Source organism: Rhineura floridana, chromosome 1 (assembly GCF_030035675.1).
Source record: "Rhineura floridana isolate rRhiFlo1 chromosome 1, rRhiFlo1.hap2, whole genome shotgun sequence".
In the NCBI taxonomy this organism is placed as follows: Eukaryota; Metazoa; Chordata; class Lepidosauria; order Squamata; family Rhineuridae; genus Rhineura; species Rhineura floridana.
Window position 1 is genome coordinate 35,686,016 of NC_084480.1, and position 19,628 is coordinate 35,705,643.

At 44.3% G+C, this 19,628-nt stretch overlaps 1 protein-coding gene across 1 annotated transcript; it reads right to left on the bottom strand.

Annotated features, from left to right (window-relative positions):
- Positions 1-1,386: 1,386 nt before the first annotated feature.
- On the bottom strand, positions 1,387-7,695 carry MCIDAS (multiciliate differentiation and DNA synthesis associated cell cycle protein). Its single transcript, XM_061607445.1, has 5 exons — positions 7,428-7,695; positions 7,248-7,320; positions 5,615-5,832; positions 4,228-4,338; positions 1,387-3,350 (listed from the first exon to the last, which is right to left on the bottom strand). Exons 1-5 carry the CDS (start codon positions 7,479-7,481, stop codon positions 2,928-2,930), a joined length of 879 nt encoding a protein of 292 aa, XP_061463429.1. The 5' UTR covers positions 7,482-7,695; the 3' UTR covers positions 1,387-2,927.
- Positions 7,696-19,628: the final 11,933 nt, after the last annotated feature.

Consider the following 19,628-nt stretch of genomic DNA (forward strand, 5'->3'; position numbering starts at 1 on the left):
AACCCTCTCTATAGTTCAGGGCTGGGCACATTCTTTGCATGGAGGTAGTTTTGGGTTTAATACCTAGGATTTTCATTTTTTTTTCAATGCAGCTGTAGTGTAGATGTGAAAGTTGGACAGTGAAAAAAGCAGATAAGAGAAAAATCAACTCATTTGAAATGTGGTGTTGGAGGAGAGCTTTGCGGATACCATGGACTGCAAAGAAGACCAATGATTGGGTGTTAGAACAAATTAAACCAGAACTGTCACTAGAAGCTAAAATGATGAAACTGAGGTTATCATACTATGGACACATCATGAGAAGACGATTCATTAAAAAAGACAATAATGCTGGGAAAAACAGAAGGGAGTAGAAGAAGAGGAAGGCCAAACAAGAGATGGATTGATTCCATAAAGGAAGCCACAGACCTGAACTTACAAGATCTGGACAGGGTGGTTCATGACAAATGCTCTTGGAGGTCGCTGATTCATAAGGTCACCATAAGTCATAGTCGACTTGGAGGCACATAACAACAACAACAGTGGCAGAGCTGGAAAAGAGACCCCCGCTGCCTGAGAGTCACTTCTAGTCAGAATAGATAGTACTTGACTAGTCTGGCACAGTAGGCAACTTCATGTGTGCATATATGTCCATGAACTCTGCAAGCCAGGGAGGAGACCAGAGAGAAACAGTTGGAAACATAGGGTGATAGTCATACTCACAGTAGACCCATTGCAATCAGTGTACAAGTTACAGTACATTGATTTCAGTGAGTCTACTTCAAGTATGACTTGGGTCACATCCACACCATACATTTAAAGTACACGCCTTCTCCTAACAAATCCTGGGAACTGCAGTTTACTCCTCACAGAGCTAAAATTCTGAGCACCCTTAGCAAACTACAGTTCCCAGGATTCTTTAGGGGGAAGTCATGTGCTTTAAATGTATGGTGTGGATGTGACCCCAGCTGGTTATCCTCTATAACTCTTCAAGCTGTTTGAAACTGCTTGTCATTCTATTCAAAGTTAGCTGAGGAAATATGGAGGCAGTGAGTCATCAGACAAATTACAACTTTTGCTCAGATTGGTGATGAAAACCAAGCCACAGAAATAAAAAAAACACCATCAAATTCCACAATGTACATAAAAGCATAATTGGGATTATAACTGGGAAAATGTGTTTATAGAAATACTAATGTACAAAACATGGTTTTGTAAATTTTCTGGTATTGTAAAAACTGTACCCAAACATCTTAGTCCAAAAAAAAATTTCAGTATCTTTTAATAGTATGTTTGATAGAATGTGGATAGCAAAACTTTAAACAGATGCCACTTAAATCAAGCACATTTGTTCCAATAATAGTAATGCTAAGCTTTGTTGACCAACACTATTTAGAAAGTCACTTTCAAATTCTACTAGTCACCAGAAAACTCCTTTTATATTTATCCTTCATAGAAGATTTCCCCAACAATATGTTCCCCCTACCTGTGTCAATACCCAAAGTAATAGCAGCCTCACCCTTCCTAAACCAGAAGCTGAGTCCTTCAGAAAATCCCCCCCTCCATTTAGATAGAATATTGTGACTATTCAAGGCACATTTTGAATAAAATGGAGGAGATCATGTACTTCATAATTTCTATACTGCTAGGTAAACAGTTTTGACATAAAATGGCTTACCATAAGAGATACTAGGTGTAAAGCAACCTTGTAAATAAAATTACTAGCTCAAAAGAAAAAGTGATCAGCCTGCATGCCTATACACTGTAAAGCAAGCCATTTGTGGCAGTAAGAGCTGGAAAAGAGCTTTCCATTTACAAAAGCTCTCCTGCACGGTTGCTTGCCAATATTTACAAATCTGCTAACAATTTTCTTAAGCTGCAGTGCTGTCCCCCACACCTAAGAGTTAAGTCCCATTGGACTCAGTATTTCTGAGTAAACATGCCATCCCCATCTTCTGTTTAAGATGTAGGCTGATCCAGAAAGCACCAAGGATCACTATTTTTTCAGAATTCCATAGAAATACTTTATCTAGCCTTAAGAGGTCAGAAGTTACAAATAGGAACTGCAACAAAATGTTGCTTTGTGGAGCTCTCCTAATCACTGTTCTAGTCAGCAACACCCTTCTGCCATTCCATTCTCCCCCCACCCTGTTTTAGGTTCCCTTCCCCACTCCGCAGTCACTCAGCCAGCATTCTGTGGCCACTGACCATGCTCAGTCCTCTTTGCGCCATTTTCTGTGTCCCCCCTATTTTTCCCCATTCTACAAACCTTGGGGTTCAGCAGGGCCTGCTGATATCTTCCTCTTGTGTATGGATGGTGTTGTTTTGGCTACATAAGAAATGGTACTCACACCTGAACATTGGAAATAGAGTGAATTATTTATACTATTTTCTCTCTTGCTGACAAATGTACATTAGACACATGATGGAAATCCTTCAGTCTTTGTAAGTAGTTCCTGCTGTAGGATACTTAAAGGAAACAAACATCAATCCCCACTGATGGAGGGGGAGGAAGAGAAGAGTCATCAAAATGCTATCAAACAAAGATTAGTGAAAATGTTATAGAAGCATAAAGAAGAGGACATGGCTTCCAATTAGGGAATAGGTTAATAGATCAGGGATCCAAAACAAAAGTTATTAATAACAACAAAAATTGACATCAACCTTCTTAAGGCACAGTGGTAGTAAAGAACGTAAGGTTCTTATTACTTGGGGGGGGGTTCCAATAAATGGAATAGGGGGAAGAAAAACATCTATGTGAGTTTTAAACAGATGTCCTAACCTGCAGCTGAATATTAGCAACTCTGGTTTACATAAGTTAGCCATAAGCAGCAAACATCTGAAATGCCTTGGTGGAAGCAACACTAAGAATTAACATGAGCAATTCTTTGGCAGGAAGTCACTGAAAGGTGAGGCAAGTGTAGTTAGCTGATTGCATCCCACTTCAATCAGCTGGGAACCCATCTAAACTTATAGCCCCCAGTGGCTGTCCTGATTGTAAATGCATTGCCTTGAGGGAAGGCCAGTGTCCGAATGTTACAATGCTCTTTGATAGCTGTCCGGAAGGACACCCCTTCCTCGAGTTCACTGCCACTGAGGTCCAGGCAGCTGTGGCTGCTGTATGTCTGCAACCCCTGGAAAGCTCCATACATATGAATTGCTTCATTCTCTCCACGCGGGCGCTTTGGGCCTCTGTTGTCATCAATGGACTCCAAGGCTGCATTGCATCTGTCTGATATTTCTTGCAAAATTTCATTCACTTCCATGTCATCCTCTTGTTCAGCAATGGACACCTGCTTGAGGCTTCTCTTGTTGGGACCATTGGCAAGGGAGAAATCTGCACTGTCTTTGCATTGTGGGATCATCAGCTTCTGCCAAGAATCAAAGATATATAACGCTGCAAGTCATTCACTGTGTGACTGGCTTGCATGCCAACCTGAGCGGGAAAGATTCACAAGGCTCCTGGGTTTTTAATCAACAGCACCCCCTATAGAATAAACTGTTAAAAACCCTCATACTCCAGGATATACTATCGTTGATCTGCCATGCTTAGCCACGGATCTTTTTGTTGTTATATGCCTTCAAGTTGACACGACTTATGGCGCCCCTATACCATTGCCTTCCTCTAAGCCTACGGAACCCAGTATTCCCAGGCGGTTTCCAATCCAAGTACTAACCAGGCCTGACCCTACTTAGCTTCCAAGATCAGACAAAATCAGGTGTGTTCAAGGTTTGTTGTTATGTGCCTTCAAGTCGACTATGTCTGACAGCATCTGTCACGAACCACCCTGTTAAGATCTTGTAAGTTCAGGTCTGTGGCTTCCTTTATGGAATCAATCCATCTCTTGTTTGGCCTTCCTCTTTTTCTACTCCCTTCTGGTTTTCCCAGCATTATTGCCATAGGCCATAGATTTTTAGAGGATCCTAATATAACAACATCAAAAGATTGGATCACATATAGATATAGAAGCAACAGGCTCATCTGAGTTCAGCCCCTGAACCTATTCAGTATACTCTGAATATCCGCCCTGGGCGCCTACTGGGAGGAAGGTCGGAATATAAATCAAATAATAAGTAAAATAAATACTCTGGGAAGAAGAATGTGTGCCCGCCTGGGCAAGTGGGGAGACGAAATTTCCATTGTCCCCGTGTAACATCAGCAAGGTTTCCAAACCGGAGGGCACAACTGCCAGACACAGAAAAGAAGATGCAGAAGAGAACAAGTGGGAAAGACATCTCAGCACTTACATCCAACACAGAGGCAAGCTGCTTTGCTTGGCTGGCCAGTTCCTTCAGCTGGACATTTCTTTCCTTCAGAGAAGCAATCTCCTCCTGCTTTTGAGTCAGTGTCAGTTGGAGCTGTTAGGAGATGAATAGGGTCAGTTTTGAAAAAGAGGAAGTCATTAGAGCACAAGGCAGCCTTTTCCCAGTCTGGCGCCCTCCAGATGTTGTTAGGTCTATAACTTCAATCATCCCTGATCATTGGCCATGCTAGCTGAGGCTAATAGGAATTACAGTCCAAAACATCTGGAGGGGACCACGTTGGAGAATGCTCAACTAAGCCTAATGTAGCCACTAGTCATGCATTATGATCTACCAAGTACCTAACAGCCTACCTGTTTTTGTACTCATAGGTAGGTTGCTTGATTAGGCCTTTGGTGGGCCACTGTACATAATGAGTAGGCTGTATTTAGCCTGGTAGGTCTGAATATAGGAGAATAGCTAGATAAAAGTTTCGCGGGCATATGTTTGTCCATATACTTCTCCCATTCTCATATAGCAACCTATTCATTTAACTTTGCAAGTATATTTCACAATCTTGCTGTTTAAGATGTTTTATGTTTAAAATGTTTTCATGATGTTTTGTTTTTGAATTTTTTAAAGACTTTTTAGTGTTTTGTTCTTGGTTTGCCACCCTGGGCTCTTTCTGGGAGGAAGGGTGGGGTAGAAGTTTAAATCATCATTACCATCAGCTGTGAATATTTCCATAATATAGGTGAATATTTCTAACAATCTTAGCAAGTCCTGCAAAATGTGATTTTACAGATACCTAAAAAAACCCAGCCAAAGTGGCCTCCTTGAATAGATAATTTACACCTAAACATGCTAACCTGTTCAACAGAATTTTAATTTGTGATCTCCTGTACATAAGGAGTAACTGTGCTTGAAAGAACCATTCCTTCCAAAGCACATATACTGACTGATGGATTAGTTTACATTTTAATGGGAGGTAATGAGCCTCAGGCTCCTTCTCCTATAATCAAACTACACAGCACAATTCTATGCATTTTTACTCAGAAGTACACTCCATTTAATACAATGAAACTCACTAGCACAAGTAAGATTACAACCCTGATCCAAACTAGTTTAAGAATTGCAAATGGACAGCTCAATCTACAGCACATTAACCAACCTATTCATATTTAAGTATGACCCATTCATCCTTTTGTTTGGATGCCAGTGACACGGAAACCAATGCAACTTGCTTTCATGTAAATGTGTTTCATCTCAGTGTGCTATTCAGCTTATATCCAGGACTTTGTCTTAAGTACTAAAGAAACCAGACTTGCTAAGAAACCAGTCAGGCTGGCTTGATTTTTTCTTTTTCTTTTGCATATTCATTTTATTTTTATACCTGATTGTTTTCCACAAGTGCATCCCCCAGTGCTTTCTGGTTGTGATCTGCCAAGTCTTTCCAGTACTGCTCAGTGGAAGAGATGTTTGTGACATTTATCTGAGAAACAGAATCATCCTGTGCAGGCTGATGAAAGCAAGGACTGAAAGCTCTTCCATCATCCACAGGGAAAGGAAAATCAGGAGAGTCCAGTAGAGGTGGCATCAGAGAGGATGGATCTAGGGAGATCAATAAGAATCAAACAGCTGGTTAACTTCTCTTACTTGACATACACATGTCAAAAACAAGATGTTTTCAGCACAATAAATTACAACTTTGAAGTTTAGACAGGGCAAAGCAGACTGCAACTAGGATCTACTGTGTTTTTAAAAAGACTAATTAGGACCCTACATGGTTGCTTGAAGACTGGAGAAGTGGTGCTCTGAGGAGAGGTTCTTAATAATTTCCCTTACCCTTTTCCAACCTAAATCCACCCGTATTGGCTATTGGCTGTGGAGTTTTCTTTCCCTCTAGGAGCAAATAAGTGCGGGGGGGGTATTTGAATGGGAAAACATTCCTCTCCTCCACCCTGATGCAGTCCCAATCTAGTTTCCTCTCTCTTTGCAGCTGTTTTGTTACAAATAATGGCAGATGTCCAACATCTCATCTTCTTGAACCTTTTAAAGTAGGGGAGAGCAACTTTTTTCTGTTGAGGGGTACATTTCCTGAGGGATAATCTGGTGGGGGCCACATGCTGGCAGTGGGTGGAGTCAGTACCAGTAATGGGACACCAGAAATATATTTGTCTTAAACAAAGTACTGCCCCTACAAAAAAAAACCGATTGAGATCACACTTAAACAGGAAACACACAGGAAGGAAATCTGATGGGACAGAAGACCATGGCAGCTTCAGGAGCTACATAAAAGTGTGTTTGAGGACTATATACAACCCCTAGGCTGAGGATTGCCCACTTGTGTTTTAAAGCAAGTATCACAAGAACTAACGGAATTTATGCCTACAAATGCTGTTTAACAGCAATTTCATGTGTGTTTACTCAAAATTAAGCGCAATTGTATTCAATGGAGTTTTCTTCACTGGATTGCATCCAGACTAGGTTAGACAAGATGCAACGTTGGGAGATCTCTCTCACTGTTTTGCTTTGAATTTCAACAGGGAAATTGGACTAGATCTATTGTGGCAGCAGGAAAAGGAAATTTAATGCCTTCTCCTACATCACTCCTAATTAAACTCCCGCCTCTCATTTACCATTTGACACTTAGGGGAAAACATACAGGCAACCAACAAATCACAGATCTTTCATCAAATCTAGTTTAACTCTTTGCTTGAACAATCATCAAAAGTCAGTCCTGCAGTAAATAGGGCTGCAGTGTTTAGTTAATTAAAAGGTGGTTAATAAATCCAGAAGAGTTTCCATATTAATTGGGTAAAAGCTTTTAAATTGAGTTTTTAATATAAATGCACTGTTTACTTTCCTGCAGAGGGACGCAGCATGCGGCGGAATTCCCTACAATTTTAAAGAGCGTTTTTAATCCATTGACAGCTCTCATCGTCCCCACGTTAGAGACGTTCACTCTAAGGAAGCCATTTTCCTTTGATTGGTGCAGTTTTAAACTCCACTCCGAGAATACTTGCCGGATATGAAGTTATCCACCGCATCGCGAAACTGCTGGAAATCAAACTCGGGCTCGAGTTGCAAGCACGGGCTCTGAAAAATACAAAAGGAACGTGGCGATTAGAGAAAACCCTTACTGGTTCTCAGTTCCTGTCGCTTCCTCTGCCAGAAAAGTTCGCACGTTTAAGACAGGCACGCACCTGAAAGACCGCCGGCCAAGGTAGACAGCGGAGCAGGCAAGCTTGCACTGCCATAACGAAGGAGAAAGCAAAAGGCGCTATCTAAACAGCAGCGACTAAGCGATCCCTATTGGAACGTTCAACACAAAGCACAAACTGAAAAAACCCAGGTAATCCAAGCTCGTGCCGTGTCACGGATGCTTCCCTTTACAGCATTTAACGTGATCTCATTGGCTAGCCGCGCCAGCCAGTCAGACTCCTTTGAGCCGGGCATTCTTCTAGTCCCGGTGAAACATTAACCTGAGCTAGAACTGACTGTGCACCCTCTACATTCAAGCGCAGTGCTGGGCGGGTTCAAAGAGGAAGGCGAATCCTAGCGGCCAGCAGTAAAAACCCACGCGCTGCTTAAGCCACCATTCTTAAACTGGCATTCGTAAAGATCACAGCAAGCAGATTTAACCGATTTGTGTCCGAAAAACAGAGTTTAAGGGGAAATGAACCAGTTTCTGTCCCTTGTGGATTGTCTGGTGACGAATATTTGTGGTTGTGAAGATTCGAGTGAGTCAGGTACCAGTTTCTTCCCAGACAGCGTTCGGAACCTAATCAGTTACGATCCTAAACAAGAAGTACATTCCATTTATAATTCCGTAGTGAAGCGCAGGTTTTCCTGGTAATAAGCAGCACCATTCAGGTCAGTGGGAGTTGCTTCTGAGAAAAAACTATTCTTTATCAAAATATTTGCGCTACAACTTCCTCCAGTTAAAAACGAGGTAGCCATTGCGGTGCCCTCTAGGCAAAAGTGTCCGCAGAAATATTTCGGGGCGGGCAGGGGGAAGGTCTATGAATTGTTACTACAGGAAGCAGGAACGTCCACTGATATAAAGGTGAACTACCAGCATCGCTGTTCTCTGAAATCCTCATGCCCACCGAGAGATCCTCAATACGATCGCTCCGAAATGACTCCGCTTTCCGATTAGGATGAGAACAAATAGCTTTGAGGATCTCACCCTCCAACTACGTACCACTTACTCCCAGTCGAAACACCCTGACCCACTATCATCGCGCCATTTCCGTTCAGATCCATTCCATACGTTCAAAGCATTCCAATACCACTTCAACCGTCATGGAGAATGCTGGGAAAGCGTGCTGAAAATTGGAACTCTGTGAGGTCAGCACCCGTAACAAACTACAGTTCCCGGGACTATTTGGCCGAAGTCTTGACTGTTAAAATGGTATAAGGGTGCTTTAAATAAGTGAGCTTGCCCGCTTCTTCTTCAAAAAGAACCTGCTTCTAGCGAGAATGTATCTACAAACCACATAGGAATGAGGTACTTGCTCCTAAATTTACCCCTTTGGGGGTAATCTAGGGGGGTTCGCTTTTGTTCCTGTGAATGCATCCCACATGAGAGGTTGGTGCCCTGCAAAGTGGCAATGGTTGATGCCAGTGGAAAAATAGCAGTTGTGGGATGGCATCCAGGACGGCTGGGGTAAAGGGTTAAAGCCCTGCAAGGACCGGCCCTACTAGTAGGCACAGTAATGGGTCAGCCTCAGGTGGCATATGCTGTGGGGGGCGGGGGTAGGGCGTGGTGTCACACACCCGGCCTTGGGCCAAGAAGCTAGCTTGCTGCCATCAGGTGCGATGGAGAACGCTATCCCAGCCGGTTCTGAAGTGAGATTCAGCTGCTAGTCCGGTTGGCTTCTTTGCGTGGAACTGGGTCTGGAGCATCTTGCCCTTGTAGCCGGTCCGGCTTCTACCCGCGCCACAGTCCCGATCCGGATCGACCTCGCTGTTCATTTACTCCCCCCCCCCACACCTCGTGCATACATAAATGGGTGAATGGAGTCGCGTCTATTTCAACCCTGGGCAGCGTGCCATAAAGTTCAGTGGGATTGAGAGCAACCATTGTCCATTACCTGCTGGCTTGCAGTGACTCTAGATGCCTCCTGCTGAAAGACTGACGTACAGTCGGCTAAGTCTTGCCAATCGATGGTAGCAAACGCTAAAAGTGAAAAGGGCAGGTCATTGGAAACGCAGGTTAAAGCTTTATTTGGGGGGGTGAGGAGAGAGAGGGAAGAGAAAATGTGCAAGAAAAGATGGCTGTAAACTTGTCAGTAGAAAAGCGAATCATTTTAAAAAAACAAATATACCAACGATTAAAATTAAGCTTCTTTATTCCAGATTAGTTACATTGCAGTAACTGTCACCCTCGGACTGTGTATATACAAATTGCTAATGGAATGATCTTAATAATTGTCTCTTCTCAATCAAAGGCATCTGCTAGGATTATCTCAGTGGTATAACGGTAAAGTCTTAGGTGCAGGAGGTCATCCTGACAGCCCCATAGCATATAAAGGCTAGCAGTACAATGCATACTATCCAGTCTATTAGCATCAGCGTGACTGCAATCCTATGTCTCATTTCCTGGGAGTAAATTCCATCTGAACACACTGGTGCTTGCTTCTGATTGCGTAGGTTCAACTTGTAAAACACAATGAGCTTTAACAAAAGACCTGCAAAAACACAGCCTTTAGTTTTTAATTTGAAATGCAAACAATCTCGCAAAGAAGTGTTACAATTTAAATTGTGAGCATAAAATAGAAATCCCAACAAAGAAAAGTAAAGAAGTATCCAACCTCCGGTTGACTAGGAGTCTGGGCTCTTACTGGGAGGAAGGGCAGGATATAAATTTAATAAATAAATAAATATTTCCCTCAGTCTCTGATTTCCTCTGTTAATCCGACACAAATTTGAAAATCTCATTATCACCTCATTCATCTGAGGGAGCAATAGGGCTCCTCCATTAATTACCATGGCGCTCTGGCATTTTACCTGCTGTTCTGAAACAAATACGGAGCTGTGTTTCCCCCTGCAGTACACCACTAACCGCGATGTATAAAGGGGTAGTTAATGTATTTCTTTAAAAAAAAATACCCCACATTTTGCAAACTGCAGATTTGAAACCGAACTCACCTAAATCTACAGAATCCGGAGGTGGGTCGTTATAAATGACTATTGGGTTGCTTCTGGGGCTGATCTTCCGTGGCACCTGCCAGTAAACAATTACAAACAAAAGCATTAGGGGTCCAAGGCTGCACTCCTGGGCACATTTAGTTGAGAGTAAGCACCACTCTGACTTCCCTCGGAGTAAGCATGTGCAGAGGGATTGGGCTGCATAGCCCTTTGGATGCGCGGATCCTTACTTCTGAGTAAACTTGCTTAGGATTGTGTTGTAAGAGCAACTTTAGATCGTGAGGGCATCATTACTCTAAAAGTAAAGGTACTGGGGGCCTGGGTTTCCCTGGAAACAGCTCCCTTTGCAGTAGAAACTTCCCCGTAATTTCAGACGGCTACCGGTGGTTAATTCTGAAGGCAAAGAACTCTGCACATACTCAGTCACTCCTGGCCTTGCTATTAGTTCCCATCTTCCGGTGGTATGGGGAATAGACTCTTTTGTGGTCGAAAATAAGTCCTTGCTCTAACCACTGGGAGACGCTGTCTACCGCTGGAGAGAGAGAATTGAGTTGCTGCGGGGGGAGAGAGAGACAGGTTTCTCAAGCCAGGTGGTGAGACTCGCTTCTCCGGCTTTGCAGACTCACTTTTCTGCCAACGCACCTTTTTCTCTGCCTTGCCCAACTTTTTGCCCAGACGCTCGGCCAGATCTTGCACCCTGTTGGGGCAGAGGCTGCCACAGGCTTGCCTGCCGCCGCCGCTGCCGCCGCGGTTTTGCATGGCACTTTCTCGCCCGACTCGCTGCCGGGGATGCGGCGATCGGTTGGCTGGGCTCGAAGTGAGCCACGCTTCAGGGGAGCCTGGCAGCCTCTCTGGGGAGGAGAGAGTCGAGGGGAGGCGGGCCGGCTGTCGATTGAGCGCCAGAGGTGGCGCCTTCGCCTTGGCACACACCAGCCTGGCAACAAGGGAGCCCAGCCCCGTCCCCTCCTCTTCCAATCCTTTCCCCTCTGGGATTTTAGACCCGGCCGCTGCCCGGAGCCCACACCACCAAATTGCGCCCTTTCGCTAGACATTGGCGCCGCGGCCAACCGGCGAACGGGGAGTTGGCTTTGGCTTAATTCTCCAGGGTCGGATGGGAGCAAGTAGCGGCTCCCTTTGTCCCAGGGATAAGTCAGTCCCAGGACTTAGGTCTCAGCCCTAGAAATGTGGGAATGCCTTTGAACATGTGCAAAGCACCGTCCCCTCTTCTTCCTGGATCCATTTTCACACGAGGAGCTAACAGCCCAGTACTAGGCATGTAATGTTTGCTTGGATGTAAGACCCGGGAGGGGGTGCCCAGTGATTCCCAAGTTAAGTGTTCGCCCAGGACTGGTGCCTTAAGCATCACTGAGCATCTCTTTGGAATGGTTCAAATGTTCAGGAATGTCGCATGATTTCTCAACGCTTGACTGCTTAAGTGAGACTTGACTCACAGCTACCTGATCCACACATGCAGGGGTATAAGATGGTAGAAGGGACTGAACCACTTCAGACTGCAGGCAAGTAGAGAAATAACATTTTTGCTCTACTTTAAATAAATAAATAAATAATACTTGAAGCACTCCCTGCAAATACAAAACCAGTACAGCAGGCAAAGGGCTATGGTCAAACCTCTTCCTTTGGCATTCGAGTTTTCCATCTGCAGGACAGGTGTTTATTTTATTTATTTATTTATTTATTTATTTATTACATTTGTATACCACCCCATAGCCAAAGCTCTCTGAGCGGTTTATAGCAATTAAAAACATTAAAAACAAATATACAATTTTAATACACAAAAACAATTTTTAAAAAATTATAAACAATTTAAAAACACATGCTAAAATGCCTGGGAGAAGAGGAAAGTCTTGACCTGGTGCCGAAAATATAAGTGTTGGCACCAGACGCACCTCATCAAAGACATCATTCCATAATTTGAGGGCCACCACTGAGAAGGCCCTCTCCTTTGTTGCCAGACTCCCAGCTTCCCTCCAAGTAGGCACAAGGAGGAGGGCCTTGGATGTTGAGAGTAGTGTACGGGAGAGGCGTTCCATCAGATATTGTGGTCCTAAGCCATGTAAGGCTTTATAGGTTAAAACCAGTACCTTGAATCGAGCTCGGAAGCATACAGGCAGCCAATGCAAGCGGGCCAGAATCAGTTTTATATGTTCAAACCGTCTGGTCCCTGTTACCAATCTGGCCACTGCATTTTGCACAAGCTGCAGCTTCCGAACCGTCTTCAAAGGCAGCACCACGTAGAGCGCACTGCAGTAATCTAACTTGGAGGTTACCAGAGCATGGACAACTGAAGCCGGGTTATCCCTGTCCAGATAGGGGCATAGCTGGGCCAGCAACCGAGGTTTGTAGAAGGCACTCCGTGCCACAGAGGCTACCTGAGCCTCAAGTGACAGAGATGGTTCTAGGAAAAACCCCAAGCTATGAACCTACTCCTTCAGGGGGAGTGCAACCCCATCCAGGACAGGTTGGACATCCACCATCCAGTCAGAAGAACCACCCAGTAACAGCATCTCAGTCTTGTCTGGATTAAGCCTCAGTTTATTAGCCCTCATCCAGTCCATTGTCGCAGTCAGGCACTGGTTCAGCACATTGACAACCTCACCTGAAGAAGATGAAAAGGAGAAATAGAGCTGCGTGTCATCAGCGTACTGATGGCAACGCACTCCAAAGCTCCGGATGACCGCACCCAAAGGTTTCATAGAAGTTGAACAGCATGGGGAACAGAACTGACTCCTGCAGAGCCCCATACTGGAGAGTCCAGGATGCCGAGCAATGTTCCCCAAGCACCACCAGGTAGGAGAGGAACCACCGCAGTGCAGTCCCTCCCACTCCCAACTCAGCCAGTCGTCCCAAAAGGATACCATGGCTGATGATATCAAAAGCCGCTGAGAGATCAAGGAGAATCAACAGAGTCACACTCCCCCTGTCTCTCTCCCAACAGAGGTCATCATACAGGGCGACCAAGGCTGTTTCCTTACCAAAATCAGGCCTGAAACCCAACTGAAATGGATCCAGATAATCGATTTCATCCAAGAGTGTCTGGAGCTGGTCTGCCACCACTCATTCAAGGACCTTGCCCAGGAATGGAATAGGTGTTATGTTTGTGGATTTTTTTTCATGCATCTAAAAGTGACATTCCCCATCCTGAAGCTTTCTCCCTCCTATTCTGTTACATATGTAAGGTGATTCAGTTTATATTGAAGTTGTGCCTGTTAATCTGCAATGTATCAGTCAGGGTGCTCCTGTCAACTGCTCTGTGATTTTTAAACTAAGAGCAGCATACAAATAAACAGAATAATTATAATGATGATATTAGTATGCATATAACAAGTGGATGAGCTATTTCTTAGGCTGCTGGAATCAATACAGATAAAGGGAGGTATATAAATATTTTAAATAAATAAATACATTATCACTCTAGTAGGGTTTGAACCTGGGAATCACAAGGCGGGGGCCAATTACATGGTTACATTTCTCTGCAGCAGCACAGAAACACATACAATCTCCCCCACATTCAAATGTTTCCATAGTGACCTGGACAGAACAAAGGGGAGCAGTAACCCCAATTTTTTCTAATGTGAAAGCTGCCCCTTGTGGTATTTGTGACAGGTGTGAACTGTGACTATAATTACACAAAGCTGGACAGAAGACAAGTGGGGCCTGCAACAAAATGTTGAAGTGTGGAGTGCTCTTGTTCAGGGTTCCAGCCAGCCATGCCCTTTTCGAGGATATTCCATTCACCCTCCCCATTGCTGCCCTTACCAACAGACCATCAGCATTCTGTGGCCACTGAGCATACTCAGTTCTCACTGAGAGGGGTGTGTGTTGCAAATGTTGTGTTTTCCCAAGTTTGCTGAAGCCTCCCTCTTGTCCATTAATGGTGCCATTTTGACTACATAAGTATCCACAACTGGATAATAAGGTAGGTGTGTGTGTATCTGAATGTGTATTCTAGCCAATAATGGAACACATTGTAGGAAGGAAGAAGATGATGCCTCCACACTTAAGCAAAGTGCCTTTCCCTCATCACTGACTAGTAATCATAGATCTCAGTTAGCTAGAAGGGCTTCCCGCTCAGGGTGGCATGACATCCCTAAGTCAAGATTGGGGCCCCCAGCACATTTCATTTTTTAAAAAATTTAAGCACTGCAGGATTAGATTCTAGAGAACATCATGGACTAAGGTTTTGCTTGAGTCAGAGATTATGGTTTAGCCCCCTCAACCAATGCAAAAGCTGTTCAGCAATATTTCTCTATATATTTATATTGGTCTGTTGTCATGTTGTGATGACAATATGAACCACTAGCGAGTGCACATGGACTGAGCTGAGACTTGGAAGCCAGCCCTTGCAGGAATCCACCCCAGAGCCCAAATAGGTCAACTTGGGGGGAGGAGTATGAGAGGGAGAGGGGCTGCCATGACCTACTGGGGGCTCTCATCCCTTCCTTTCTCCTTGGCACCAGGGCTTTTTCAGGAGACAGAGACAGGACAATGGGGGGGGGAGATATATATCATTGTCTGTTTGGTGGGAAGATGTTGGTTGGAGAGAGGGTGGTCTGGGGAAGAGATATTGTGACCGTGTTGTAGAGGTTTTGTAGGTTCAGAAGCTGAGGAATAAAGAACACATTGTAGTCTTGGGGAGGGAAACTGAGGCAGGGAGAGGGGAGATATTGTGTTTGTGGAGAGGGAGACTCTGGGGAAGGGTCATTGAGGAGAGAGAAGTTGTGGTCCTAATGGTAAACTGAGGAAGGGAGAGGTGAGATATCATTCTGGGGAGTGAAGCTCTGGGGGAGAGAACTGAGACAGGGAGTCAGGGATGTTCCCTGTCTGCAATAATTATAGTGAGCATATATGCAGAGCACTTTGCCTTTGAGGAGCCAAATGCAGTCACCAGAGATCGTGACAAACTGACATGGGGGAGGTAAAAATAAAAGTTTTTTTAGTTGTCTTATTTTATGAAAGATCCCTGAATAAAAGGAAACATGAATTTGCTACAATAAGCTTTATGATCACAAGCAATAGGCTGGCAGCTTATAGAAAAACACAGAACTGAGAGAGCAATCTAAGAATGGAGAGAGCCATTTAACCACACATATAAGCATCTCCTGCAGAAAGTAACTCGCAGAGGTTTTCTTTGCAGGCTGTCACTCACAATTTTGCAAAGCATTGTACATTGTGGAATACAGCAAACAAATCCGTTGGGGCGTGTCAGTGTATGCTGAAACGGGTATCACAAAAGGTGGGAGTGTAGAACATCCATACACAAAATGAAACTTGTCAGGTGCATCTGTTATAAATAAACTCCACACTAAGTGACAGGTGGCCTGTGTTCTTTTGTAAAAAACAAAACAAAAAGGGAGGGAGTCTTTCGCGGCATGACATTTTGAACAGATGTGTGGAGGAAGTGTAAAATGAGTTATTTATTATTATTTATTTATTATTTATTAGATTTGTTAGACACCCATCTGGCAGAGATTAGTCTGCCATTCTGGGCGACGTACAACAAAAACACAAATACAATCCATATAAAAACATAGACAGAAAACATTAAAAGATTAAAAAGTTAAAAAACCCTAGAATTGCACTCTGACAGCCTAACTCCGCTCCCATGCCTGGTTAAAGAGCCAGTTCCACCATGGATTCTACCACGGCTGTTCTAGCTGCACTTTAGTGCAAATGAATGACAGCCAAAATACAACATTCTCCAGGACAACTCTGGGATCATCCAAATTTGGTTTTGCTGGCCTTCTCCTTTCCTGAATTCTCAGGAATTGGGTTGAGCTGAGAGGCCAACCAAGAGTACCTGCAACCCTCAGATCTTGCCATTTTACACTGGGTGGAAGACAAGAGGAAGGATTTGAGCTCCGATCATGATTTAGAGGGGAGGGCAGACAGAGAGGGAGGATAGCTTTCTGCCTAGCACTGATTTTATGTGAAGTTTAAAAAAATCCCCTCACTGCACTGTACAGGCAGAAGGAAAGGAAAAAGTAACCTTTTCCCTTTCCCACCTTCCAGATATCCCCCTGCTATTCACTATAAAATGTTTAGGCTCCAGGCCCCTAGCGTGAGCCCCATGGCACCACAGGAACATAGGGAGGTGAGATTATTTGTCCATAAACCCAGTATTGTCTACTTTGACTGACAGTGGCCCAGGCACAGGACCTTCAGATCACCTTCTGCATGATCCATTTAGTGCAGTAGAAGGCCATGAGGGATGGCAAGACTCCTGAAACTCCACCTCCCCAAAAGCCAGAATAGCTCTGCAACAAGGGCTGTAAATACACTAGTCGCCAGATCAAAGTGTTTCCATTAGCCAACCTGGAAAGGGGACTGGTTAATCTGCCGATCAGTTGTGAAATCTGAAGCTGAATTTAAAAATGAAAACACACTCAAGCTGCTTCCACAAGGTGTTATAGTAAAAAGGGGCAGGGTTTGACTACCTTCATGTGTCCCCCCCCCCCGGTTTTCAGAAGGCAGAGGTGGAGATGTACGGGAACCAGCAGAACACTGAGTGTTTTCTATCCAGTGTTATCGTTCCAGGCTGGCTCTGGAGTCCTGAGCACATCTCTTAGGGGCTGGGGTACACTGCAGCATTTTCTAACAAGTCCAACTTATTATTATTGTAAAGTCTGTGTTTTGTTCAGTCACAATCACCCACACCTCTACTTTGTGGCACACAAAAGGGAAGACGAAACAAGTGTGTATGGGTTCAGCTCCACACTACAAAAGATACATGGTTTAGAATGGAGGTTGCACCAGCACACTGTAAAGTGGAATGGTGTGTGTGTGGACGAGTGGTGAGCAGGAGGGGGAGGTTCTGAGCCCTTCCCCCCAGCCACTTTTCTACCAGCTAAGTTTCAAGGCCAGAAATAAGTTTGGGTAGGAAAAAATAAGCTAAGGAGAGAGAATGAATGAGGAAAAACAGAAAGTGGGGGAGTTAAGCATAGGGCTGCCAGGCTCAGGTCCCGAGACTGATTCTGTATCGTTAGGAGAAGAGAAAGTCAGCCAAGTGCATGTGTTCTTGGAACACTGTAATGGGAAAATGTAATGGGAAAAACCACAAGGTGGAATTCTCCCTTCCCCCTGCACAACTTAAGATACAGAAGACCTCTTGGTTGCCAGGCCCGGCCTCCAAGAGGTCTTCTGTATCTTTAAAAGTTGTGCAGGGGGAAGGGGGAATTTCACCTTGTGGTTTTTCCCATTATAGTGTTGCAAGAACACCTGCACTTGGCTGACTTTCTCTTCTCCTAAAGATACAGGATCAGTCTCGGGCCCTGAACCTAGCAACCCTAGTTCAGCATACCCTGAGGTCCACTATTTCTCTGCTTGAAATTGCTCCCTTCTGTTTTGCAGAAGGGGTGGGCAACCTTTCCCACCCACTTTCTCCTGGGGGTATCCTGTTAGGGTCACACACTGATTGTGGGGTGAAGACCACTCTTGCCAGAAATCTGAACTGATCACCTGCAGAAGGCCTTTCAGATTAGGCTGAGGGCCGTGTGCCTTTTTTAGGCCAAGGGTCACATTTCCTTCTGGACAGTGGGCAAAAGTGGGCAAAACTATAAATGTGAATTTTATTTTTTTATAGTAGGCTAGTTTCTTCACATTCACACATCCTTCTCTATCCTCCATGCAGGTGAGCAAGAACATTTCAAGGGCACATTCCAGCCAGGCAAAAACCAGCCAGGAGGCTGCAAAGCAGGGCTGGTGAGGGGTGTGCTTCAGGAGGGTATTTGGCTTGAGGAGTGTCCCAAGGGCCAGAGAGCAGCCTGGAGAGTCACATTTGGCCCTTGGGTCTCAGGTTCTGCATTCCTGCTTTACAGCATTTAATGCTAAGAGATGGGACTGACTTGAAGACTGCAATCCTAAACACATTTACTAGGCAGTAAGCATCCTTGGGCACAGGGGACTTACTTCTAGGTAAATATGCATAGGATTGTGCTCTAAGGGACACAATACAGAACTGATTCTTCCCAAAGACCTGTTTTAAAATGGAGTTTGCGCAAAGCTTGGAAGTAATTAGTTACAAGTAACAAATTACTTGTAATTCATTACTTTTTTGAGGAACGAGTGGGTAATTCCTTTACATTTTGATTGTAATAGAACTAGGAGTAATTTTATTACTTTTGTGGAGTAATTGTAAAGTTTCCAGCATTACTTTTGGGTGTTACTTGGGGGGGAAGTCATCTGTTCCTGATTTGTGGATGAAGATCATGTGCCTCAAACTGGGCTTCTGTGTAGAGTCGCTCTTCCCTCATGCTCTGTGGGTGGGTAGGAGGCGACGAGGGAGGAGGTGGAGAGCGAGACAGGGTAGAGTGAGAAAACAATTATTTAAAAAAATGGATGGTGGTGGTAAAGAAGAGTGGAGGGAAAAAGGAGCTGGAGGGCAAGAACATGGATAGAGGAGAAGGAGGCAGCAGCAGAATGGAGATAAAGAACTGTGGAGGTGAAAGGTGACGTGTGTGTGTGAATACTGTTTGCACTTGGCACACAAAGTGGCCTCCACCAGCTTCTCTGGCTACTGTGCTACATTTGCAGTATTTTAACTTTTTTGCATATTGGGAAAATGTTTGTTTGGGTGTGTCCCTTAGTTGGTGGCAGGGCAGGGTCCGGGAGGTGGTTAAGTGAGAGAGATTATACTTGGGGGCTGAGTGGGGGGGATTGCACTTGGTTTGATGTGCAAAGTTCTGAGTAGTGGACTCTGCATCCCTCCCTTACCAGCAGATAGACCACCATTGCTATCTTATGGATAAAAAGAATTATTCTATTACCTCTGTATGTGTGTGTTTATTTTTAATGTTGTTTTAGGCTACTTAGATGTGTAGCAGCCAAGGCCAGCACCTTGTAGGTGTTTTTTAAAAAAAGCAACTGAAATGTAATTGAAGTGATTACTTTTTCTCAAAAGTTACTTTCAGAGCAATTGCAATTATAACAGTAATTACTACTTTTTTGGGCCATGTAACTGTAATTTTACTTTTTAAAAGTAATCTTCCAAGCTCTGAGTTTGCACCCAAACACAGTAAAGTGGTGTATGGAGGGATGATGGGAGTGGTGGTTGGAAGGGGATTGCTGAACCCTTTCCCCTATAACCTTCATATTCTCACATGCTCTGCCTCCATAGGCAGAGGCAGTATGCTTCCAAATACCAGATGCTGGAAACTGCAGGAGGGGAGAGTGCTCTTTGCAACTGGCTGGCCATTGTGAGAACAGGATGCTGGATTAGATGGGCCATTGGCTTG

What these genes read in the sequence shown, in the direction of transcription:
- MCIDAS (XM_061607445.1), bottom strand. Translation starts at nt 7,481, where the DNA reads ATGGCAGTGCAAGCTTGCCTGCTCCGCTGTCTACCTTGGCCGGCGGTC. An exon ending in GGTGGATAACTTCATATCCG is followed by an intron (nt 5,833 to 7,247) that starts GCAAGTATTCTC and finishes TGATCTCCCTAG; the next exon opens with ATCCATCCTCTCTGATGCCA. An exon ending in AGCTTGCCTCTGTGTTGGAT is followed by an intron (nt 3,351 to 4,227) that starts GTAAGTGCTGAG and finishes GATTCTTGGCAG; the next exon opens with AAGCTGATGATCCCACAATG.